We start from the raw sequence: 22,745 nt of genomic DNA on the forward strand, positions 1-22,745 counted from the left end.
CATTGGGTGCCATTTTATTTATGTTTTATTTTTTTCATTTTTATTTAACTAGGCAAGTCAGTTAAGAACAAATTCTTATTTACAATGACGGCCTACCAAAAGGCCTCCTGCGGGGACGGGGATTAAAAATACAAATAAATTAAATAAAAATATTGGAAAAAACACATCACGACAAGAGAGACAACAGAACAGTACATAAAGAGAGACCTAAGACAACAACATAGCATGGCAACAACACATGACAAAACAGCATGGTAGCTGCACAAAACATGGTACAAACATGATTTGGCACAAGCAACAGCACAAAGGGCAAGAAGGTAGAGACAACAATACATACCTGCCCACTGGGGAGCCAAGCCCAGAAAATACGATTTTAGTTTTTCCCCACAAAAGGGCTTTATTACAGACAGAAATACTCCTCAGTTTCATCAGCTGTCTGGGTGGCGAAGTGAAGAATCCAGATGTGGAGGTCCTGGGCTGGCGTTGTTACACGTGATCTGCATTTGTGAGGCCAGTTGGACGTATTGCCAAATTCTCTAAAACAACGTTGGAGAGAAATTAACATTAAATTATCTGGCAACAGCTCTGGTGGACATTCCTGCAGTCAGCATGGCAATTGCACATTCCCTCAAAACTTTAGACATATTTGATATTGTGTTCAACAAAATTGCACATTTTAGAGTGGTCATTTATTGTCCCCAGCACAAGGCGTAGTGATAATGCTGTTTAATCAGCTTCTTGATATCACACACCTGTCAGTTAGATGGAATATCTTGGCAAAGGAGAAATGCTCTCTAACAGGGATGTAAACATATTTCTGCACAAAATTTGTGAGAAATAAGCTTTTTGTGTATATGGAACATTTATGGGATCTTTTATTTCAGCTCATGAAACATGGGACCAACACTTTACATGTTTTTATTTACATTCTCTCCTCTTCAGGCACTCTGTTAAACGTTCCTGTCTCTATAGTCAGAGGGAGGGCTCCGGATCTGAGTTGTGCACAAACTGACCTTTGGCTTTTTGTTAGGTCCAGGTGGACATATGGTTCAGGGATGTAGTTTCTCTTTGATAACTTTAGATTTAACTGCACATGTTTCCTTGTGGATCAAAAAAACCTGTCCCTGATTTGGTTAATTTGTTCCTGAATATATACTGCAAATCAGTTTGACAAAAAATTAGAATTCTCTAGCCCACGGATAGTTACAGTATGAGTAAGGTCCCAGTCAAATCAAAGTTTGTCACGTGTGCCGAATACAACAGGTGTAGACCTTACAGTGAAATGCATACTTACGGGCCCCTAACCAACAGTGCCATTTTTAAGTAAAAAATAGGTATTAAGGCCTCCCGTGTGGCGCAGTGGTTAAGGGCGCTGTACTGCAGCGCCAGCTGTGCCACCAGAGACTCTGGGTTTGCGCCCAGGCTCTGTCGTAACCGGCCGCGACCGGGAGGTCCGTGGGGCGACGCACATTTGGCCTAGCGTCGTCCGGGTTAGGAAGGGGTTGGCCGGTAGAGATATCCTTGTCTCATCTCGCACCAGCGACTCCTGTGGCGGGCCGGGCGCAGTGCGCGCTAACCAAGGTTGCCAGGTGCACGGTGTTTCCTCTGATACATTGGTGTGGCTGGGCTGGCTTCTGGGTTGGATGCGCGCTGTGTTAAGAAGCAGTGCGGCTTGGTTGGGTTATGTATCGGAGGATGCATGACTTTCAACCTTCGTCTCTCCCGAGCAAGTACGGGAGTTGTAGCGATGAGACAAGATAGTAGCTACTAAAAACAATTGGATACCATGAAATTGGGAAGAAAACGGGGTAAAATTCAACAACAAAAAAAGGTAAGTAAACAAATATAAACAACAGTAAAAAGACAGTGTAAAATAACAGTAGCGAGGCTATATACAGGCACCAGTTAGTCGGGCTAATTGAGGTAGTATGTACATGAATGTGTAGTTAAAGTGACTATGCATTATTGATAAACAGAGAGCAGCAGCATAAAAGAGGGGTTGTGGGGGAGGTGGAACAATGCAAATAGTCCAGGTAGCCATTTGATTACCTGTTCAGGAGTCTTATGGCTTGGGGGTAGAAGCTGTTGAGAAGCCTTTTGGTCCTAGACTTGGTGCTCCGGTATCGCTTGCCATGAAGTAGTAGAGAGAACAGTCTCTGACTGTTTTGCTGAGGTCTTTGACAATTTTTATGGCCTTCCTCTGACACTGCCTGGTGTAGAGGTCCTGGATGGCAGGGAGCTTAGCCCCTGTGATGTACTGGGCCGCACGCACTACCCTCTGTAGTGCCTTGGGGTCAGAGGCCGAGCAGTTGCCATACCAGGCAGTGATGCAACCAGGTTGTTGTTCTCGATGTTGCAGCTGTAGAACCTTTTGAGGATCAGAGGACCCATTCCAAATATTTTTAGTTTGCTGAGGAATAGGCTTGTCGTGTCCTCTTCACGACTGTCTTGGTGTGTTTGGACCATTCTAGCTTGTTGGTGATGTGGACACCAAGGAACTTGAAGCTCTCAACATGCTCCACTACAGCCCCGTCGGGGCATGTTTGGTCCTCCTTTTCCTGTAGTCCACAATCATCTCTTTTGTCTTGGTTACGTTGAGAGATAGGTTGTTATTCTGGCACAACACGGCCAGGTCTCTGACCTCCTCCCTATAGGCTGTCTCGTTGTTGTCGGTGATCAGGCCTACCACTGTTGTGATGTCTGCAAACCTAATGATGGTGTTGGAGTCGTGCCTGGCCACACAGTCGTGGGTGAACAGGGAGTACAGGAGGGGACTGAGCACACACCCCTGAGGGGCTCCAGTGTTGAAGATCAGTGTGACAGATGTGTCGTTACCTACCTTTACCTCCTGGGGGCGGCCCGTCAGGAAGTCCAGGATCCAGTTGCAGAGGGAGGTGTTTAGTCCCAAAGTCCTTAGCTTATTGATGAGCTCTGAGGGCACTATGGTGTTGAATGCTGAGCTGTAGTCAATGAATAGCATTCTCACATAGGTGTTCCTTTTGACCAGGTGGGAAAGGGCAGTGTGGAGTGAAATAGACATGGCATCATCTGTGGATCTGTTGGGGCAGTATGCAAATTGGAGGGGGTCTAGGTTTTCTGGGATAATGGTGTTGATGTGAGCCATGACCAGCCTTTCAAAGCACTTCATGGCTACAAACGTGAGTACTACGGGTCGGTTGTCATTTAGGCACGTTACCTTAGTGTTCTTGTGCACAGGGACTACGGTAGTCTGCTTAAAACATGTTGATATTACAGACTCGGACAGGGAGCGGTTGAAATGTCAGTGACGGCACTTGCCAGTTGGACAGCGCACGCTCGCAGTACACGTCCTGGTAATCCGTCTAGCCCTGCGGCCTTGTGAATGTTGACCTGTTTAAAAGGTCTTACTCACATCGGCTGCGGAGAGTGTGATCACACAGTCTTCCAGAACAGCTGGTGCTCTCATGCATGTTTCAGTGTTATTTGCCTCGAAGGGTTGAAGTAGTTTAGCTCATCTGGTAGGCTCGTGTCACTGGGCAGCTCTCGGCTGTGCATCCCTTTGAAGTCTGTAATGGTTTGCAAGCCCTGCCACGTCCGACGAGCGTCAGAGCCGGTGTAGTACGACTCGATCTTAGTCCTGTATTGACGCTTTGCCTGTTTGATGGTTCTTCGGAGGGCATAGCGGGATTTCTTATAAGCTTCCGGAATAGAGTCCTCCTTGAAAGCGGCAGCTCTAGCCTTTAGCTCAGTGCGAATGTTGCCTGTAATCCATAGCTTCTGGTTGGGGTATGTACGTACGGTCACTGAAGGGCCACCGTTATCAATGCACTTATTAATAAAGCCAATGACTGATGTGGTGCACTCCTCAATGCCATCGGAGGAATCCGGAACATATTCCAGTCTGTGCTAGCAAAACAGTCCTGTAGATTAGCATCTGTTTCATCAGACCACTTTTTTATTGATCTAGTCACTGGTGCTTGGAGGGTGAGGGAGAGCATTGTATGCGCCTCTGTGTGTAGAGTAAAGGTGGTCCAGAGTTTTTTTTCCTCTGGTTGCACATTTAACATGCTGATAGAAATTATTCTGCCGCCCCTTGTCTTACCAGACGCCACTGTCTATCCTGCCGGTGCAGCGTATTTCCAGACAGCTGTATGTTGATAGTGTCGTTGTTTAGCCACGACTGTGTGAAGCATAAGATATTACAGTTTTGAAAGTCCCATGGTTAGTTTAATCTTCCGCGTAGGTCATCTAATTTATTGTCCAAAGATTGCACGTTTGCTAGCAGAGTGGAAGGAAGAGAGGGTTTATTCGATCGTCTACGAATTCTCAGAAGCGAGCCCGCCCTCCGTTCCCTTTTTCTCCGCCTCCTCTTCACGCAAATCACGGGGATCTGGGCCTGTTCCTGAGAAAGCAGTATATCGTTTGCATTGTGCTCGTCAGACTCGTTAAAGGAAAAAAAGGATTCTGCCAGTCCATGGTGGATAATCGTAGTCCTGATGTCCAGAAGTTATTTTCGATCATAAAGAGACAGTAGCGGCAACATTATGTACAAAATAAGTTAAAAAACTAGTTACAAACAACGCAAATAAACAAACAAAAAAAACACAATTGGTTGGGGACAAGTAAAACGACGGCCTTCTTCTCCGGTGCTATTTTACAACTGTCATACCCCATCATCCGAACACAAAATAAAAGCTTGTTCTTACTCCAATGTTTGTAAACAAAGTAAAAGTACACAAACACTATAACTTACCATTTTGATATCCTGGATGGTCAGTCCTTGCATCCATAGCTCTGTCTATAAATGTAAGAATGATTACATTTATCCAGCCCTATCCCTCAGCTTTTTACCAAAACAGGGCCAGGGATGACGTTTGGTTATTGTTTCAACTGCGGATTGACACTTTAAGAATGGGTGGGGAATAACACATAAATTCTTCAGAAACACTGTTCTGTTAATAATTCCCTAAGGCTTATTGCAACATACTGGCCGCCTACTCGTCTTCTGTTATTCCATGGTAATGACTACTACCTGATGTTATGGAATGATAAAGAAATTTGGGCGATTACTGAGCAACATCCTCATTTAACTTGTCACAGAATCCTAATGACTTCCATAGAGGGGTGTTGAGTAAAAACCTTCCAGAGAACCATTGTGAGTGGGAGTCATGCCTATTCTTCAAAGATTGACACATTGAATAAACAATCTGAAGCATTCTATCAATTAACACACGCTAGTTTTAAGCGTCTGTTACAGAAAGGGTAGGTTTAAGGCCCTTTCTTACCAAGTCCTTTCCTCACTCCTGAGTCCTAAAGTAATGCTTTGGCACGTTGAGGAGAAAGTGACACTTTGAGAATGAGGAAACATTGTAGGAAAACGTTCAATAAAATATTTATTTTCATTACAGAAAAACTGATAGGCTACTACAGGATTCTCTAGACATGGGATTTCACCAACTATCTTTCTTTCCTCAAACCGTGGCAGAAATGAACTGCTTTATAGTGGTGAATGTGGTATTTTCTGGTTTATTTGAATAGGGACAGGTACAAACACATTTAATAAACAATAATCTAATGCATTGCACCATAGTGTATAGCTCATACTAGTTTTCAACACCAGACTAGAGGTGTTGATTGTGCTTCTGGAATATGGTGAGTCATTGTCAGTGGTGTAAAGTACTCAAGTTAAAATACTTGAAAGCATCTGTACTGCACTGCGGCCTCATGTTTGGGTAGCCAGTGCCATGGTGTGTCTTTGTCCAGCAACCGGCTCAGAGGCTCACAGACTGTTGATAGGTGTGGCATGAACTTTACAAGATAGTTTGCAAAGCCGATGAGACGCTGTACTCCTTTTGCATAAGACGGGTTTGGCTTGTCGAGGATCACTCTGACTTTGTCTAGGTCCGGCTTCAGGCCTTTGGCCGAGAGAATGTGGCCATCTTTCACCTTGAACTGCAGCTCCTTCAGGCCAAAGCGAAGCTTAACTGATTGGCAGTGCTCCATCAGTGCCAGGAGCTTCACATCATGAATACGTTCTGCTTCTTCGTCTGTGTCACCACAGCCTACGATCAGGACATCATCGGCGATGGGTTCAATGACCTTAAAGCCCAGCCAGTAACTCGTGCTGCATACGTTGGTATACCTCAGGCGCCACTGAGACACCAAATGGGAGCGTGAGCCAGCGTTTCCGACCCCAGGGGGTCCAGAAGGTAGTCATGAAGCTGCTTTCTTCGTCCAGCTTACATTGAAGGAATGCATCTCGGGCATCCACCAAGGTGGAAATCCTGGCCTTGGGAAGCTTGTAGAGGACATCCTCTAGTGTCGGCATGATGTAGTGGGATCGTTTCAGTGGTTGGTTCAGATGCTTTGGGTCGATGCAGACCCTCAGCTTCTCTGTTTTTTTCACTATGACCATATTGCTGATCCAGTCAGTTGGTTTAGTCACAGATGTCATGTGGCCTCATACTTGTCCAGCTGGGCCTTCACATTGCAATGGGCACATTGGAGGAGCACACTGGACTGGATTGATGCTCTCATCCACTTCAAAGTCTACCTCCACAGGCACTGATTCAACAGGCCTGTTGAATATATCGTCATATCTGCTGAGTAGTTGTTCTTAGGACAGTGGTCCATGCTGGACATGATCCACGATGTGCAGATCATTTGGTACACTGAACTGCATCATTCCCAGGCGTTCACATGTAGAGCCTGAGAAGATAGGATGTTGACTGGTTTTCACAATCTCAAACTCCAGCTTGTGTTTGCGTCCCCGAATAACACATTCAGTCACAAAGGTGCCCATAGAGCTCATTAGCTCTCCTGAGTACAGCTTTAGTCTAGTATCGCTGGGCAATAGATGTGTGTCAGGTGCCAGGTTGATTTTGTCTTTGTAGCTCATTACGTTGCTTGTTGTGTAATAGTAGTGTCACAAACCATTTCTTCCCTCTTGAGTGTACAGCCCCAATGGATTCATGCATGTAAATGTCACTTTCACCGTTCTGAAACTGAGTGACATCATCAACACAGTAAATCTTGGAGAAAAAGCACCAGGAATGGATAGCTTTCTCATCGAATTACCTGCTGAATGGACTTATATTTTTATTTTCCAGGTTCATGATCAGATGTAGTTTTGGTAGTTTTCTTTAAACAATCAGTATATATTAGGGATTTGCATATTTTGTCATGCCCTGACGGTAGAGATCTTTTCATTCTCTATGTTTGGTTGGTCAGGGTGTGACTCGGATGGGAAACTCTGTTCTTTATTTCTATGTTTTGGCCGGGTATGGTTCTCAATCAGGGACAGCTGTCTATCATTGTCTCTGATTAGGAATCATACTTAGGCAGCCTGTTTTGCCACCTTAAGTTTGTGGGATGTTGTATTTGAACAGCTCTTGTAGCCTATGGAACGGTACCTTCGTTTTGGTTTCACGTTGTTATTTTGTTGCTGGTTCTCATTGAAATAAATATGATGACCACAAATAACGCTACGCCTTGGTCTCCTTCAAACAACGTACGTTATATCTTTCCCGTTTAAGATGATTAGATACGTAGGCCTATCTATATACATGGGCTCCAATAGGACACATCTATTATATGTTTTAGTTTGAAACGATGCGGTTTGATTAGAGAACAAATGAATGAGATTCAGTTTGATGCGATATGATTCTATGCACTAACATTTGTTGCATAAACACATTAATTTCCCATTCTAAATTAATATCTGCTGCTGGTGGAGATCATGGGCTAGGCCTCTCTGAGCTGGATCTGTGTGCGTGTAAATTATGTATGTCTATATGGGCACCTGAGCTGAGCAATAATGGAGACTAGGAATCTACCACCCCACTCAATGTGGCTTCCGAGCATTTTGTATTATTCTGTATGTAAATCCGAGACACTGCATTTAGTATGATATGCAGAGGCGATTATAGCATGTAAATCTTGATGGGTGAACCAACAATTTTTTTTTCAGATGCATGACAGCAAAGTCACTACACAACACTAAGCAATACACAAATTGCACTATAACGGTGACAAACTGTTAAGGCCTACATAAAACTGTCCCAACAGCAGAGCTTTCTTTTCAGCACAATGGACAAAATCATTACCACTGCTACACCTGGCTATCAGTGGAGCCTTGTCTGGCAGCGACACGGTTAATTCATTCTCATTTACTGCCATTTTAAAAAACATAGCTGTAATGGCTGACTTGCTTAAACAAATGTGGTTTCTACTGATAATTGAGATATACAGACTATGGCATAAGGGGGACAACAAGCGGATAAGAGGCCATCCGTAATTTCGATTACGACATTAATGAGCGATCTAGGACTGACGCAGTCAGTACAGCTATTTGTTCAGCACTTGGGCCGTTCTTACAGTATTCTCCCTGTACAACAAGTCAGTACCGTAGGATAAAGGGGGCATATAAGCAGACAATGAAAGCTCTTACAATATTCAATGATTACATTTCTCTAAAACAGGCTATAAACATGTGCACCACCAAGTCAGAACATTAGGGGGGAAAGGGACCAAATTATTAGGGTGAGGCACATGGGCTACTAACAGCTTACTACACAACATACACCAAGTATTACTTTCTTAGCTACAGTATACATATCTCCCTGGCATATTACATAATTTATGCAGCAGCAAACAAGACATTTTTGGACTCCCCTTGTTGCGCTGTGCTCACTTGAACAGGAAGGTGGTGCGGCCGTCCTTTTGGGCAAATTTTTCATCAAAGTCTGGCATTCTCTGGATTTATGGTGCTTTCAAGACAATTGGGAACTCGGAAAAAAACAAGGTTGAATCATGACATCAGTGATCTTCAGGTCGGAGCTCTAGATAGAGGCCCGAGTTCAGAACTTTGAATTCCGAGTTGAACGACTGTTCAAAACGTATTTTCCCAGTCTGAGCTTGTTTTTTTCAGTTTCCTGTTGTCTCGAACTCACTAAAGTCTGAGATTTCCAAGTTTCCAGTTGTTTTGAATGCGGCAGAAGGCATGTTGGATTGACAGCATGGCCAATATATTCAACCTTTTCTGGCCCATGATGTTGAATGTTTATCCTTTTAAGCTTGGAATAGAGACTCTTAAACCCAGACTTGGACCACACACCCTCTCCACTGAATAGCAGGCTAATGATTGCTTTGCAATGCTTGCAGTTAGCCACTGATTCCTTCCAAACCACTCATTGTTGAATTTGCCATTTAAAACTTGTGTAATGTTTATGTCAAATGGCCGATGAGCACCAATACATTTTATCTATCATTTCTCTTCATATGACAAGGATTTGCTAGCAGATTGTCACTGTGATTCATGATGAAGACTGTTTGCCTAGCTTGCTAGATACAATTTTTAAAGTATGATGTTGACATGATCAGTCCAATCAAAGCTACTGTAGATATAACGTGATTTGACTAATTATCTTTGGCCAACGACATTGAGCCTTCTTGGATGGGCACTTCTAATGTAACGCTATGGCATTTGAATTTGAGGTCTCCCTGTAGATTTTGCAGTGATGTAGTGTCCCCATGAGGGACAGAACACTGAGCCAATCACGGCACAACTGGAGAACATTACCAACCCCTAAGCTTTGTATTTTCCGATGGCTGCTCCACCACCACAGAAAGTACTGAGCTAGGCTGAAACACCTGCATTTTGAAGCTGCCTTACTCAAAGAAAGCAAAAAAGAGACCATGTTTGTATGCGGATTTATTACATTTGTATATATTTTTTTTACATTGTTTGCAAACTGATATTTTTATTTAGCTGACGAACACTTGCCGCGAATATTGAAAAATTATTTGGGAAATATTATCACCCTAGAACTTATTTATTTTTTAAGTAATAATTTATAAGTGGATGTTGGGAATGCAACATTCAGTACAGAACAGAGGCATCCTGAACAGAGGTCATCTTTGTCTAACATGTTAGTATGCTAATTAATTTTCTCTTTGCAGACCGATGGCAACTTTGTGCTCTACGGTTGGGGTCAGGTTGTCTGGGCATCAAACACTGAGAACAAAGATGCTCAGAGGCTCATCCTCCAATAGGATGGCAACCTGGTCATCTACACCACACAGGACCATCCCATTTGGGCAAGTAACACTGGTCGTTGCAACAATACACTAAAAGGTCATCTCACCCTCACTGACGAAGGTGCCCTGATGCTCTACAGTCCCAGAAATGTGGTCTGGTGCTCTAGTGAGGACACTAGTAATGAGGCAGAGTAACATCTTCACTTTACCATACCTGTCTACATCTACCACTAAACTGTATTCAAAAGCCTTGAGGCTTTTTGACCATTTGATTTGGTCAAATAAAAATGTATTGACTGAAAGTAGTAGTTTGTTGTAATTAAGTGCATTGTGTCAGATACTCTCTATATTCCAAAGACAAACATCACTACTAACTTTTCACCATGAAGAGAATAGCTTTATTGGCTCATAAAAGAGAAAATGAGATCTGACTGTTTTTCATGTACATTTTTATTATGAAAAAGACACTATCATGCATCACAACAGAATAATTTATGGAGGGACACACATATACATGGATTATAACATTGTAGTTATGTATGAATCTGTATTGGCAGCTGTCCCATAGAGAATGATAGAGGCCGCTAGTGGCCTTGATGTTGCGTGGGCAGCACCATCGAAGGCTTCCACCATCTTATAGTAGTCAAAGTAGTCAACTGAGTGGGGATTCCTATGGGTTCCTATGCCCATGCTGTCACAGATGCTGTAAAGGCACAGATAAAGATGAGTCCTCTATCCATCTCTATGTTTGTCCATGATTATGGGTGTGTGTGAGTGGGAGGGTGTGGGCCCATGTGTGATGTTACAGAAAGGCACACAGTCTCTCCAGTACAGAAGGGTTTCTGTTGCTGAGGAAGATCAGTTCTTTCTTCCCTTCCTCTGTCTGACCTTATGGAGAGAAATCTCTCAATCAGTTCAACATGTCATAATCTAAACCATCACAAACAGTGGTGAAAGTGAACATCTCTTACTGTGTGGATGTTGTAGCCAGTGGTGAAAGTGAACATCTCTTACTGTGTGGGTGTTGTAGCCAGTGGTGAAAGTGAACATCTCTTACTGTGTGGATGTTGTAGCCAGTGGTGAAAGTGAACATCTCTTACTGTGTGGGTGTTGTAGCCAGTGGTGAAAGTGAACATCTCTTACTGTGTGGGTGTTGTAGCCAGTGGTGAAAGTGAATATCTCTTACTGTGTGGGTGTTGTAGCCAGTGGTGAAAGTGAATATCTCTTACTGTGTGGGTGTTGTAGCCAGTGGTGAAAGTGAACATCTCTTACTGTGTGGGTGTTGTAGCCAGTGGTGAAAGTGAACATCTCTTACTGTGTGGGTGTTGTAGCCAGTGGTGAAAGTGAACATCTCTTACTGTGTGGGTGTTGTAGCCAGTGGTGAAAGTGAATATCTCTTACTGTGTGGGTGTTGTAGCCAGTGGTGAAAGTGAATATCTCTTACTGTGTGGGTGTTGTAGCCAGTGGTGAAAGTGAATATATCTTACTGTGTGGGTGTTGTAGCCAGTGGCGAAAGTGAATTTCTCTTACTGTGTGGGTGTTGTAGCCAGTGGCGGTCCAGGTAGTAGAGGTAACAGCTCTCAAACTCCTTCTCACTGTAGAGGGAGACTGGTACTGGGACAAACGGGTCCATGCTGTCAAAGCCCTCCTGTAGGAGGAACACAGAGGATGAGGATAGATGTTTTTAATAGGTGAACTTCTGTTTCTATTTGACTGATCATACAATAACATGAAACATGATGCATGTAAACACGTCAGAAGGGTCTTGTCCAAAAGCATCTAGATCATTCCCTCCCTTGTTAGCCCAGATCAATAGACACCAAGGGTTAGAGGTAGTTTTTGGACTGGACATAAAACATTAACCAGGATGTAATCATGACCACTGACCTCTCCCAGCAGCTCCTGGGGCAGGTAGGCAGAGCTTGGAGCGTAGAGAGACCCTGTCTGAGACAGAGTGGCGATGACCGCCCCTCCACACTGAGGAGAGAGGGATAGAGGTGGTGGTGTAAATCACAATCATGTCATTTTCTAATGTCTTTTAGACAGAGGATAACCACCATGCAGTTCTCACCCAGTCATTGTTGATCATCTTCCTCAAGTTATGAACCAACGTCAACTCCTCTGGAGCCACCTGACAGATAGAAGAAGAGAGGAGGGAGACACAGAAAAAGTAGAGAAGGGAAAAGTGAAAGGAAAAGAGGATGAAATGGAGGGGAGCGAAAGAGACAGGTCAGTTAAGTAAGCAATCTTTACACAGAAATTACAAAGACAAAAATGGAAGCAATAGAAATCAACATATATATTTTATAGATCCACAGTGAGGTGAATGAATGTATTAGTACAGGGCTCTTGTCTTCCTTCTTAAGCGTGGTCCTTCCCCAGAGGCCGTTGACTCCATCAACAGCCACAGCCAGCCTGAAGCCCCCCTCTGTCCCCCCAGCCTGTAGCCTCAGCTCCTTTAGAACTGCCCCCACCACATCACTGCTGCTCTTCACACGAGACACTCCCTGGGGTAAAAAACACAGCTTAACAATGATACGTGGTATGAGATTCTTAAGAGAAGTGCACTGAACCAATTATGTTTCAGAACTGGAGCCCAGACGCAAGGCGTCCACATGATTCCCAGACAAAACAGGTCGGAACAGTTTGAGCATTTATTATGACGACATTGTGATGTTTGTGTTCATTTTTTTCTGGAGGCAAGCCGAAGTCGGTAGCTGAAGTCTGCAATAAAGTTTTTGTTGTCATTCAACAAGAGATGACTTGTTTTCATGCACATTTTTTCATAGAAAAATACTGCACAATACATCTTAGTTAGATATAAAATTGCATGACTAAGATCTCCTTGGCAAAAACATCATAACATATTAAGTTATTTTAGATAAATTCTGACTACGGCATCTCAAAAATGGACAAACAGCACTATTAAAAGGTCTTTTAAGGGAGCATGCGAGCACACTCGTTCGGTTCGCCTAGCCAAGTTCGGCCAAACTGAAGGATGCTGACGCCTTAATAACGGGCACGTTTACACTGGACTCACCATGTCCACCAGCTCCCCTAGTGGCCGTCCCTCCTCAGTGCTCTCTCTCTTAGTCCACACGTACCGCTGCCTCAACTTGATCTAAAACAACACAAGGAGAGATAATCTAATGATCTAATACAACAAGTGGAGACAGTCACAAATACAGGATGCCTCAAGGAGTAAAAATATGCTTAACAACTGTGTGCAATAGTATTTAAAATGACATCTCTGTACCCCACACACACAATTATCAGTAAGGTTCCTAAGTCAAACAATGAATTTCAAGCACAGATTCAACCAAAGGCCAGGGAGCTTTTCCTATGGTTCACAAAGGGCACCTATTGGTAGTTGGGTAAATATACAAATAAAACAGACATTGAATATCCCTTTGAGTATGGTGGAGCTATTATTGATGCACCATCCAAAGTGTCAAATTAAACCCACAACGATACAGGCAGCAATCCTAACGTAGTTTCCAGAGAGGCAGGATCCGCTCAGGGATTTCACCATGAGGCGAATCGTGATTTAAATAAAGTTTGAGTTTAAAGGCTGTGATAGGAGATAACGGAGGATGGATCAACATAGTAGTTATTTCACAATACTAACATAATTGATAGAGTGAAAAGAAGGAAGCCATCCTGTTTGCAATAAGGAACTAAAGTAATACTGAAACAAATGTGGTATGAAATTAACTTTTTGTCCTGAATACAACGTGTTATGTTTGGGGTAAATCCAACACAACAAACACATCATGTCATATTTTCAAGAATGGTGGTGGCTGCATCATGTTATGGGTACGCTTGTCATCGGCAAGGCCTCTGGAGTTTTTAGGAAAAAATGAAAGACTGTGACGGCCCTGAATTTTTCTGAACCGTCTCAGTGCAGCTCCTTCCAATAGGGCGCTTTCCCAATTAAATAGCCAGCATCAGCTGCGCAAAAGTGGGGTGGTGATGGAGACGTGAATGAGGATGTGTTCAACCCTCAGTGCCGAAGCTTCTCTATTCCGTTTGTTTTGTTGCCGTTAAACGTGTGTTTTGTAGCCTAAGAGAGTTTACCCAGGATCGGATCCACTCTTTGCGTCCGTGGACTACACCTCTCCGTTCTTCGTGGCCTTTCTCCGCTGGAGATCTATTGGCGGATTGGATTGTCTGACTGACCGACTGACTACCACCTTTTTGTATACCGTATTTCATTTGTTTTGATGTGATGTATACTGTGATTTATGTAGTTAGTTGTAGTTGAGGACTCAGTAAGAGTTGATACGCTTTAAAGTTCTGTGGTAAAATAATTGTATGTTTAATACTGGGTTTACGCTACACGGAATGAACGGACAAACATTGCGTGACAAAAGTCACTTGAGTTCACTGAACTCCTTTACCGGGCTGGACTCTTTTTAGGCCCGAGGTACAGGACATTTCTGGAGGAACCAGAACTCATTGTGATATTATTATATGTGTGTGTAATCATTGTTGTTGCTAATACAACCCACGCAAAAGAATATAGTTGTTTTTGAAGTTCTTTCCAATGTTTTAAGGGTTTATGAAAAGTTTATTTCCATCCTGACTTTTACATAAGTCCTTTGTATTGGTGTAGACTTGACGGACCAGGTGGGACTCATTCCCACCCAAACTAAAAGGAGAAACCAATGTTTTCTCTGGTAGGCACAACCTACCTGGCACCCCTATAAGCTGGGAAACAAACAAAGCCAAATCTACACTGGAGTTGCTTACCAAGATGACATTGAATGTTCCTGAGTGGCCTAGTTATAGTGTTGACTTACAATCAGCTTGAAAATCTATGGCAATACTTAAATGGCTGTCTAGCAATGATCAACAACCAACTTCACAGAGCTTGACAATGTTTTTTAAAAGAATAATAGGCAAATATTGTACAATCCAGGTGTGCAAAGCTCTGAGACTTACCCAGAAAGACTCACAGCTGTAATTACTGCCAAAGGTGATTGACATGTATTAACTCAAATCATAATATTACGATTTTATTTTACATTAATTAAAAAAATTAAATGTTTCTTCCACTTTGAGAACTTGTTTGACTGGCACTGTACCTGGAGCTCACTATCTATCTGAGGAGGAGGAGCTACCTTAGAGAGGAAGTGTTCATTGGTGGTTCTGAAGTTGCGTAGCCAGTTGGAGGCCTGTATTGGCTGGTCAAAGCGGGAGGCGTGGTAGGAGGAGGGCAACAGCTCCTTACAGTTCTTCACCCACAGGTGGGCTATAGAGAGGAGATTATTATCATAATCATCATCATTATTTTGTGTGTCTGTGTGTATGCCATGTCGGGGTGTGTGTGTGTTACTCACCATCTGGTATGTGTAGTACTAGCCATCCCTGTGTGGAGCAGTAGTGGACAGCATGACAGAGAGACATGGTCTTCCCACTGCCCTTCACCCCATCTACACAACCAGTCAAGGTCAACACCAACATAATTCAACACAATACAGGTAGACAACACTGGTCAGAGAGGTACGGGGATGACTGTGTGTACAGTCGTGGCCAAAGGTTTTGAGCAATTTGCATATACTCCAGAATGTTATGAAGAGTGATCAGATGAATTGCAATGTCCCTCTTTGCCATGCAAATGAACTGAATCACAAAAAACAACATTTCCACTGCATTTCAGCCCTGCCACAAAAGGACCAGCTGACATCATGTCAGTGATTCTCTCGTTAACACAGGTGTGAGTGTTGACGAGGACAAGGCTGGAGATCACTCTGTCATGCTGATTGAATTCGAATAACAGACTGGAAGCTTCAAAATGAGGGTGGTGCTTGGAATCATTGTTCTTCTTCTGTCAACCATGCTTACCTGCAATAAACCACGTGCCATCATCACAAAATAGGCTTCACAGGCAAGGATATTGCTGCCAGTAAGATTGCACCTAAATCAACCATTTATCGGATGATCAAGAATTTCAAGGAGAGCGGTTCAATTGTTGTGAAGAAGGCTTCAGGGCGCCCAAGAAAGTCCAGCAAGCGCCAGGACCGTCTCCTAAAGTTGATTCAACTGCGGGATCGGGGCACCACCAGTACAGAGCTTGCTCAGGAATGGCAGCAGGCAGGTGTGAGTACATCTGCATGTACAGTGAGACAAAGACATTTGGAGGATGGCCTGGTGTCAAGAAGGGCAGCAAAGAAGCCACTTCTCTTCAGGAAAAACATAATGGACAGACTGATATTCTGCAAAAGGAACAGGGATTGGACTGCTGAGGACTGGGGTAAAGTCATTTTCTCTGATGAATCCCCTTTCTGATTGTTTGGGACATCCGGAAAAAAAGCTTGTCTGGAGAAGACAAGGTGAGCGCTACCATCAGTCCTGTGTCATGCCAACAGTAAAGCATCCTGAGACCATTCATATGTGGGGTTGCTTCTCAGCCAAGGGAGTGGGCTTACTCACAATTTTGCCTAAGAATACAGCCATGAATAAAGAATGGTACCAACACATCCTCCGAGAACAACTTCTCCCAACCATCCAGGAACAGTTTGGTGACGAACAATGCCTCTTCCAGCATGATGGAGCACCTTGCCACAAGGCAAAAATGATAACTAAGTGGCTCGAGGAAAAAAACATTGATATTTTGGGTCCATGGCCAGGAAACTCCCCAGACCTTAATCCCATTGAGAATTTGTGGTCAATCCTCAAGAGGCAGGTGGACAAACAAAACCCCACAAATTCTGACAAACTTCAAGCATTAATTATGCAAGAATGGGCTGCAATGAGTCAGGATGTGGCCCAGAAGTTAATTGACAGCATGCCAGGGCGAATTGCAGAGGTCTTGAAAAAGAAGGGTCTACATTGCAAATATTGACTATTTGCATCAACTTCTGGTAATTGTCAATAAAAGCCTTTGACACTTATGAAATGCTTGTAATTATACTTCAGTATTCCATAGTAACTTCTGATAAAAATATCTAAAGACACTGAAGCAGCCAACTTTATGGAAATTAATATCTGTGTCTTTCTCAACATTTTTGGCCACGACTGTATATTAAATGTGTAAAGGTACACTGAGGTGTGATCAGGTGTAACTGGTAGGGTAGGATACAGAGTAGGTAGCGCAGGGTGGGCTTGCTGTAGTCAGCTCTCTTCAGGTGAGATATCAGCTCCAGAGCAGGCTGCCTCACCATCACACAGCCCTCGTTAAACGTCTTCACCTGGACACGGGTACAGACAGTCAGTCATACTGTAATACACACACACACACACACAAACACACACACAACCTGTTGTTGGTATCGTGGAGGCAGGCCATGGGGGAAGACAGTGTGGAAGTGGGAGGGGGGCACAGTGTAGTACTGCCCTAGGTGCTGTTCTGACTGACAGGCCTGGGGACAGAGGGAGATGAAACATCAGTACCCTCCACACTTATTACCACATGCTGCAGAATAAAGTGTGGTTGATTCTTCCACCTACCGGGTCGTTCTCCTGTGTTCTGAAGATGGAGAATGTCTCCGGTCTCGTCTCCATGCCAACCGCCTCCTGCTGCTGGCCACACCCACTGCCATGGAGCAGCCGCACCTGCGCTACCTGTCCGTGACATCATCACATTCCACAGGTAAGAGGCAGGTGTAGAGCATCTATCATAGTCCAAAACGTGTACGCCTAAGCACAGCAGTGTTCTAGAATTTAGGACCGTTAGAATGAACTACAGTACAGTGGTGAAGCTCAAAACACATTTTTACTTAGTCCAGAAAGACATCTCCAGAAAGACATGTACTGTATATGTAGCGCTGACTTTTCAAAATGCATTGATCACATGGAAACTGACAAACCCATTGCAGCCAAAATCTCCATCTAAAACGCCAATCGATTCTCAAATGCAATACTAGAAAAATAAAGTTCTTTACGTTTATATCACATCAAAATAATTTAACAAATGCAAAATATACACATATTGTACACCACAGGAGGATGGTGGCACCTTAATTGGGGAGGACAGGCTCGTGGTAATGGCTGGAGCGGAATAAGTGGAATGGTATCAAATAAATAAAACATGGTTTCCATGTGTATAATGCCATTCCATTAGCTCCTTTCCAGTCATTATTATAAACCGTCCTCCCCTCAGCGGCCTCCACTGCTGTATATTTTTATTTAACCAGTTAGGCTAGTTGAGAAGAAGTTCTCATTTTCAACTGTGACCTGGCCAAGATAAAGCCAAGCAGTGCGACACAAACAGAGTTACACATGGAATAAACAAACATGCAGTCAATAATACAATAGAAAAAAGTCTATATACAGTGTGTGCAAATGAGGTAGGATAAGGGAGGTAAGGCAATAAATAGGCCATAGTGGAGAAATAATTACAATATAGCAATTAAAACTGGAGTGATAGATGTGCAGAAAATGGGTGTGCAAGTAGAGATACTGGGGTGCAAAGGAGCAAAATAAATAACAGTATGGGTGATGAGGTAGTTGGATGGGCTATTTACAGATGGGCTATGTACAGGTGCAGTGATCTGCACTGATAGCTGGTGCTTAAAGTTAGTGAGGGAGATATGGGTCTCCAGCTTCAGTGATTTTTGCAGTTCGTTCCAGTCATTGGCAGCAGAGAACTGGAAGGAAAGGCGGCCAAATTAGGAATTAGTTTTGGGGATGACCAGTGAGATATACCTGCTGGAGCGCGTGCTGCTATGGTGACCAGTGAGCTGAGATAAGGCGGTGCTTTACCTAGCAAAGACTTATAGATGACCTGGAGCCAGTGGGTTTGGCGACAAATATAAAGCGAGGGCCAGCCAACAAGAGCATACAGGTCACAGTGGTGGGTAGTATATGGGGCTTTGGTGACAAAACGGATGGCACTGTGAAAAGACTGCATCCAATTTGCTGAGTAGTGTTGGAGGCTAATTTGTAAATGACATCGCCGAAGTCAAGGATCGGCAGAAGTCAGTTTTACGAGGGTATGTTTGGCAGCGTGAGTGAAGGATGCTTTGTTGCGAAATAGGAAGCTGATTCTAGATTTAATTTTGGATTGGAGATGTTTAATGTGAGTCTGGAAGGAGAGTTTACAGTCTAACCAGACACCTAGGTATTTGTAGTTGTCCACATATTCTAAGTCAGAACCGTCCAAAGTAGTGATGCTGGACGGGCGGGCAGGTGCGGGCAGCGATCGGTTGAAGAGCATGCATTTAGTTTTACTTGCATTTAAGAGCAGTTGGAAGCCACGGAAGGAGTTGTATGGCATTGAAGCTCGTCTGGAGGTTAGTTAACACAGTGTCCAAAGAGGGCCAGAAGTATACCAAATGGTGTCGTCTGCATAGAGGTAGATCAGAGAATCACCAGCAGCAAGAGAGACATCATTGATGTATACAGAGGAAAGAGTCGGACCGAGAATTGAACTCTGTGGCACCCCCATAGACTGCCAGATGTCCGGACAACAGGCCCTCCGATTTGACACACTGAACTCTGTCTGAGAAGTAGGTGAAACAGGCGAGGCAGTCATTTGAGAAACCAAGGCTGTTGTGTCTGCGGATAAGAATGTGGTGATTGACAGAGTCGAAAGCCTTGGCCAGGTCGATGAATACAGCTGCACAGTATTGTCTCTTATGGATGGCGGTTATGATATCGTTTGAGCGTAGCCGAGGTGCACCCATGACCAGCTTGGAAACCAGATTGCATAGTGGAGAAGTTACAGTGGGATTCGAAATGGTCAGTGATCTGTTTAACTTGGCTTTTGAAGACCTTAGAAAGGCAGGGTAGGATAGATATAAGTCTGTAGCAGTTTGGGTCTAGTGTGTCTCCCCCTTTGAAGAGGGGGATGACCGCGGCAGCTTTTCAATCTTTGGGGATCGAAGACGATACCAAAGAGAGGTTGGCTAGTTACAGGCTAGTTATAGGGGTTGCAACAATTTCAACATAATTTTAGAGAGGGTCCAGACGGTCTAGCCCGGCTGATTTGTAGGGGTCCAGATTTTGCAGCTCTTTCAGAACATCAGCTATCTGAATTTGGGTGAATGAGAAATGGGGGAGGCTTGGGCAAGTTGCTGTTGGGGTGCAAGGCTGTTGATCCGGGTAGGGGTAGCCAGGAGGAAAGCACGGCCAACACTAGAACAATGCTCATTGAAATTCTCAATTATCATGGATTTATCGGTGGTGACAGTGTTTCCTAGCCTCAGTGCAGTGGGCAGCTGCACCGGCTTTATCACAGATGCAGTATTTTTTAGTGACAACACGTTTCTGGTAGCCTTCTTCCATTACACACAGGGGATCAGAGCATGCTAAACAGCACAGGTGGTCCGGGTCTTCTGTAAACACGCGCTATAATGTGGGAATACTAACCCTATAAAAAGGTGCGTAACAATATACAGTGGGGGGGGAGTATTTAGTCAGCCACCAATTGTGCAAGTTCTCCCACTTAAAAAGATGAGAGAGGCCTGTAATTTTCATCATAGGTACACTTCAACTATGACAGACAAAATTATTTTAAAAATTCCAGAAAATCACATTGTAGGATTTTTAATGAATTGATTTGCAAATTATGGTGGAAAATAAGTATTGAAGTAGTTGAAGTGTACCTATGATGATTAATTACAGGCCTCTCTCATCTTTTTTAGTGGGAGAACTTGCACAATTGGTGGCTGACTAAATACTTTTTGCCCCACTGTATGTATGTATGTATGTATACATACACACACACACACACACACAGTACAAGTGTATATGTATATAGTACAAGTCAAAGGTTTAGACACGATTACTCATTCAAGGCTCTTTATTTTCACTATTTTCTACATTGTAGAATGATAGTGAAGACATCAAAACTATGAAATAACACATGGAATCATGTAGTTACCAAAAAAGGTGTTAAATTATATTTTATATTTGAGATTCTTCAAAGTAGCCACCCTTTGCCTTTAATACAGCTTTGCACACTCTAGGCACTCTCAAACAGCTTCACCTGGAATACTTTTCCAACAGTCGTGAAGGAGTTCCCACATATGCTGAGCACTTGTTGGCTGATTTTCCTTCACTCTGTGGTCCAACTCATCCCAAACCATCTTTATTGGGTTGAGGCCAGGTGATTGTGTTTTGGCCAGGTCATCTGATGCAGCACTCTATCACTCTCCCTCTTGGTCAAATTGCCCTTACACAACCTGAAGGTGTGTTGGGTCATTGTCCTGTTAAAAAAACAAATGATAGTCCCACTAAGCTCAAACCAGATGGGATGGCGTATCGCTGCAGAATGCTGTGGTAGCCATGCTGGTTAAGTGTGCCCGGAATTTTAAATAAATCACTGACAGCGTCACCAGCAAAGCACCCCCACACCTCCATGCTTCACGGTGGGAACCACACATGCGGAGATCATCCGTTCACCTACTCTGCATTTCAGAAAGACATGGCGGATGCAACCAAACATCTCAAATTTAGGCTCATCAGACCAAAAAGGACAGAGTTCTACAAGTCTAATGTCCATTGCTCATGTTTCTTGGCCCAAGCAAGTCTCTTCTTAATATTGGTGTCATTTAGTAGTGGTTTCTTTGCAGCAATTCAACTTGGTATTTTACCAAATAGGGTTACCTTCAGTATATCACCCCTGCCATGTCACAACACAACTGATTGGCTCAAACTCATTAAGGAAAGAAATTCCACAAATAAACTTTTACCAAGGTACACCTCTCGACTGAAATGCATTCCAGGTGACTATGTCATGAAGCTGGTTGAGAGAATGGCAAGTGTGCAGAGCTTTGAGCTTTTCATTGTTTTGATGTCATCACTATTATTCTACAATTTAGAAAATAGTACAAATAAAGAAAAACCCTTGAATGAGTAGGTGTGTCCAAACTTTTGACTGGTACTGTATTTATTTATTTATTGTTTCTCGCTGATATGCAAGATAAGGAAGTGATGCAGGTTAATGTTCAGACTGAGCGTTGGGGCTCTTAACATCCCCATACAGAAGACGCCTTCGTCCAATGACTTATGTGTAATGGGAATGAGAGTTGAGAGTCAGCACATAACAATTAGGTATAAGGGACTATAGTATTAGTGCAAGCCTCAAGCTCTCTTCATTATATTAATCAATCATAGACACTTACCGACAGTTGTAGCTGCTTAGTGTGATGTATTGTTCTCTACCTTCTTGCCAATTTGTGCTGTTGTCTGTGCCCATTTGGTAGGCCATCATTTTAAATAAGAATTTGTTCTTAACTGACTTGCCTAGTTAAATATAATAAATAAAGCTATGAATGTCATGGGATCTTGCACCATGGACTCACCGTTTGTCGTAATCTCAAGGATAGTCTGTGAAGGGCCATGGTCTGGAACATGAATAAGTACATAAACCCAGGTCAGTTTACACAGTTACACTGGTGCCATCTGTACTATTGCAGTGGCGACCTTCACTGTAAAATAATTACTATGTTATTAGGACTAGCAATGTAATCTAAGCTCAATAGCTAGCTAACCTTGTATTAGCTAGCTATATATCTGCTAGCAAGACACTGCACCATGCATCCTTGTTTTACAGTAACGTTACACTGCAGCAAGACAACAACTGTAGGTACACAACAATAATTTACCAACCAATTAATTCATTAAATTCCAAATGAAAATCCAAACAGGCAAGGTCATGTAGTTTTAGACGGTTCAGGTCTATTTTGAGAACACTGAAGAATTGCACAATTTCGAGTCGAACTGTCACGGTGCTAAATCCATGGCAGTCGCCATATTGGTTTGTAGACGAAGGATGTTAC

The 22,745-nt window shown here is 43.3% G+C and overlaps 1 protein-coding gene across 2 annotated transcripts; it reads right to left on the minus strand.

Annotated features, from left to right (window-relative positions):
- Positions 1-10,449: 10,449 nt before the first annotated feature.
- On the minus strand, positions 10,450-22,744 carry dap3 (death associated protein 3). 2 transcript variants are annotated; one of them, XM_031787391.1, is made up of 13 exons: positions 22,576-22,744; positions 22,269-22,310; positions 17,470-17,583; positions 17,280-17,381; positions 17,102-17,210; positions 15,360-15,452; positions 15,141-15,271; positions 13,058-13,138; positions 12,360-12,524; positions 12,089-12,148; positions 11,905-11,994; positions 11,548-11,665; positions 10,450-10,720 (listed from the first exon to the last, which is right to left on the minus strand). In XM_031787391.1, exons 2-13 carry the CDS (start codon positions 22,305-22,307, stop codon positions 10,698-10,700), a joined length of 1,125 nt encoding a protein of 374 aa, XP_031643251.1. In that variant the 5' UTR covers positions 22,308-22,310; positions 22,576-22,744; the 3' UTR covers positions 10,450-10,697. The 2 variants fall into 2 exon arrangements, with proteins under 2 accessions (XP_031643251.1, XP_020330022.2); XM_020474433.2 differs by having other exon boundaries at positions 10,450-10,905; positions 22,576-22,743.
- Between the last annotated feature and the right edge of the window lies 1 nt (position 22,745).

The sequence above is a fragment of the Oncorhynchus kisutch genome, linkage group LG13 (genome assembly GCF_002021735.2).
Source record: "Oncorhynchus kisutch isolate 150728-3 linkage group LG13, Okis_V2, whole genome shotgun sequence".
NCBI lineage: Eukaryota > Metazoa > Chordata > Actinopteri > Salmoniformes > Salmonidae > Oncorhynchus > Oncorhynchus kisutch.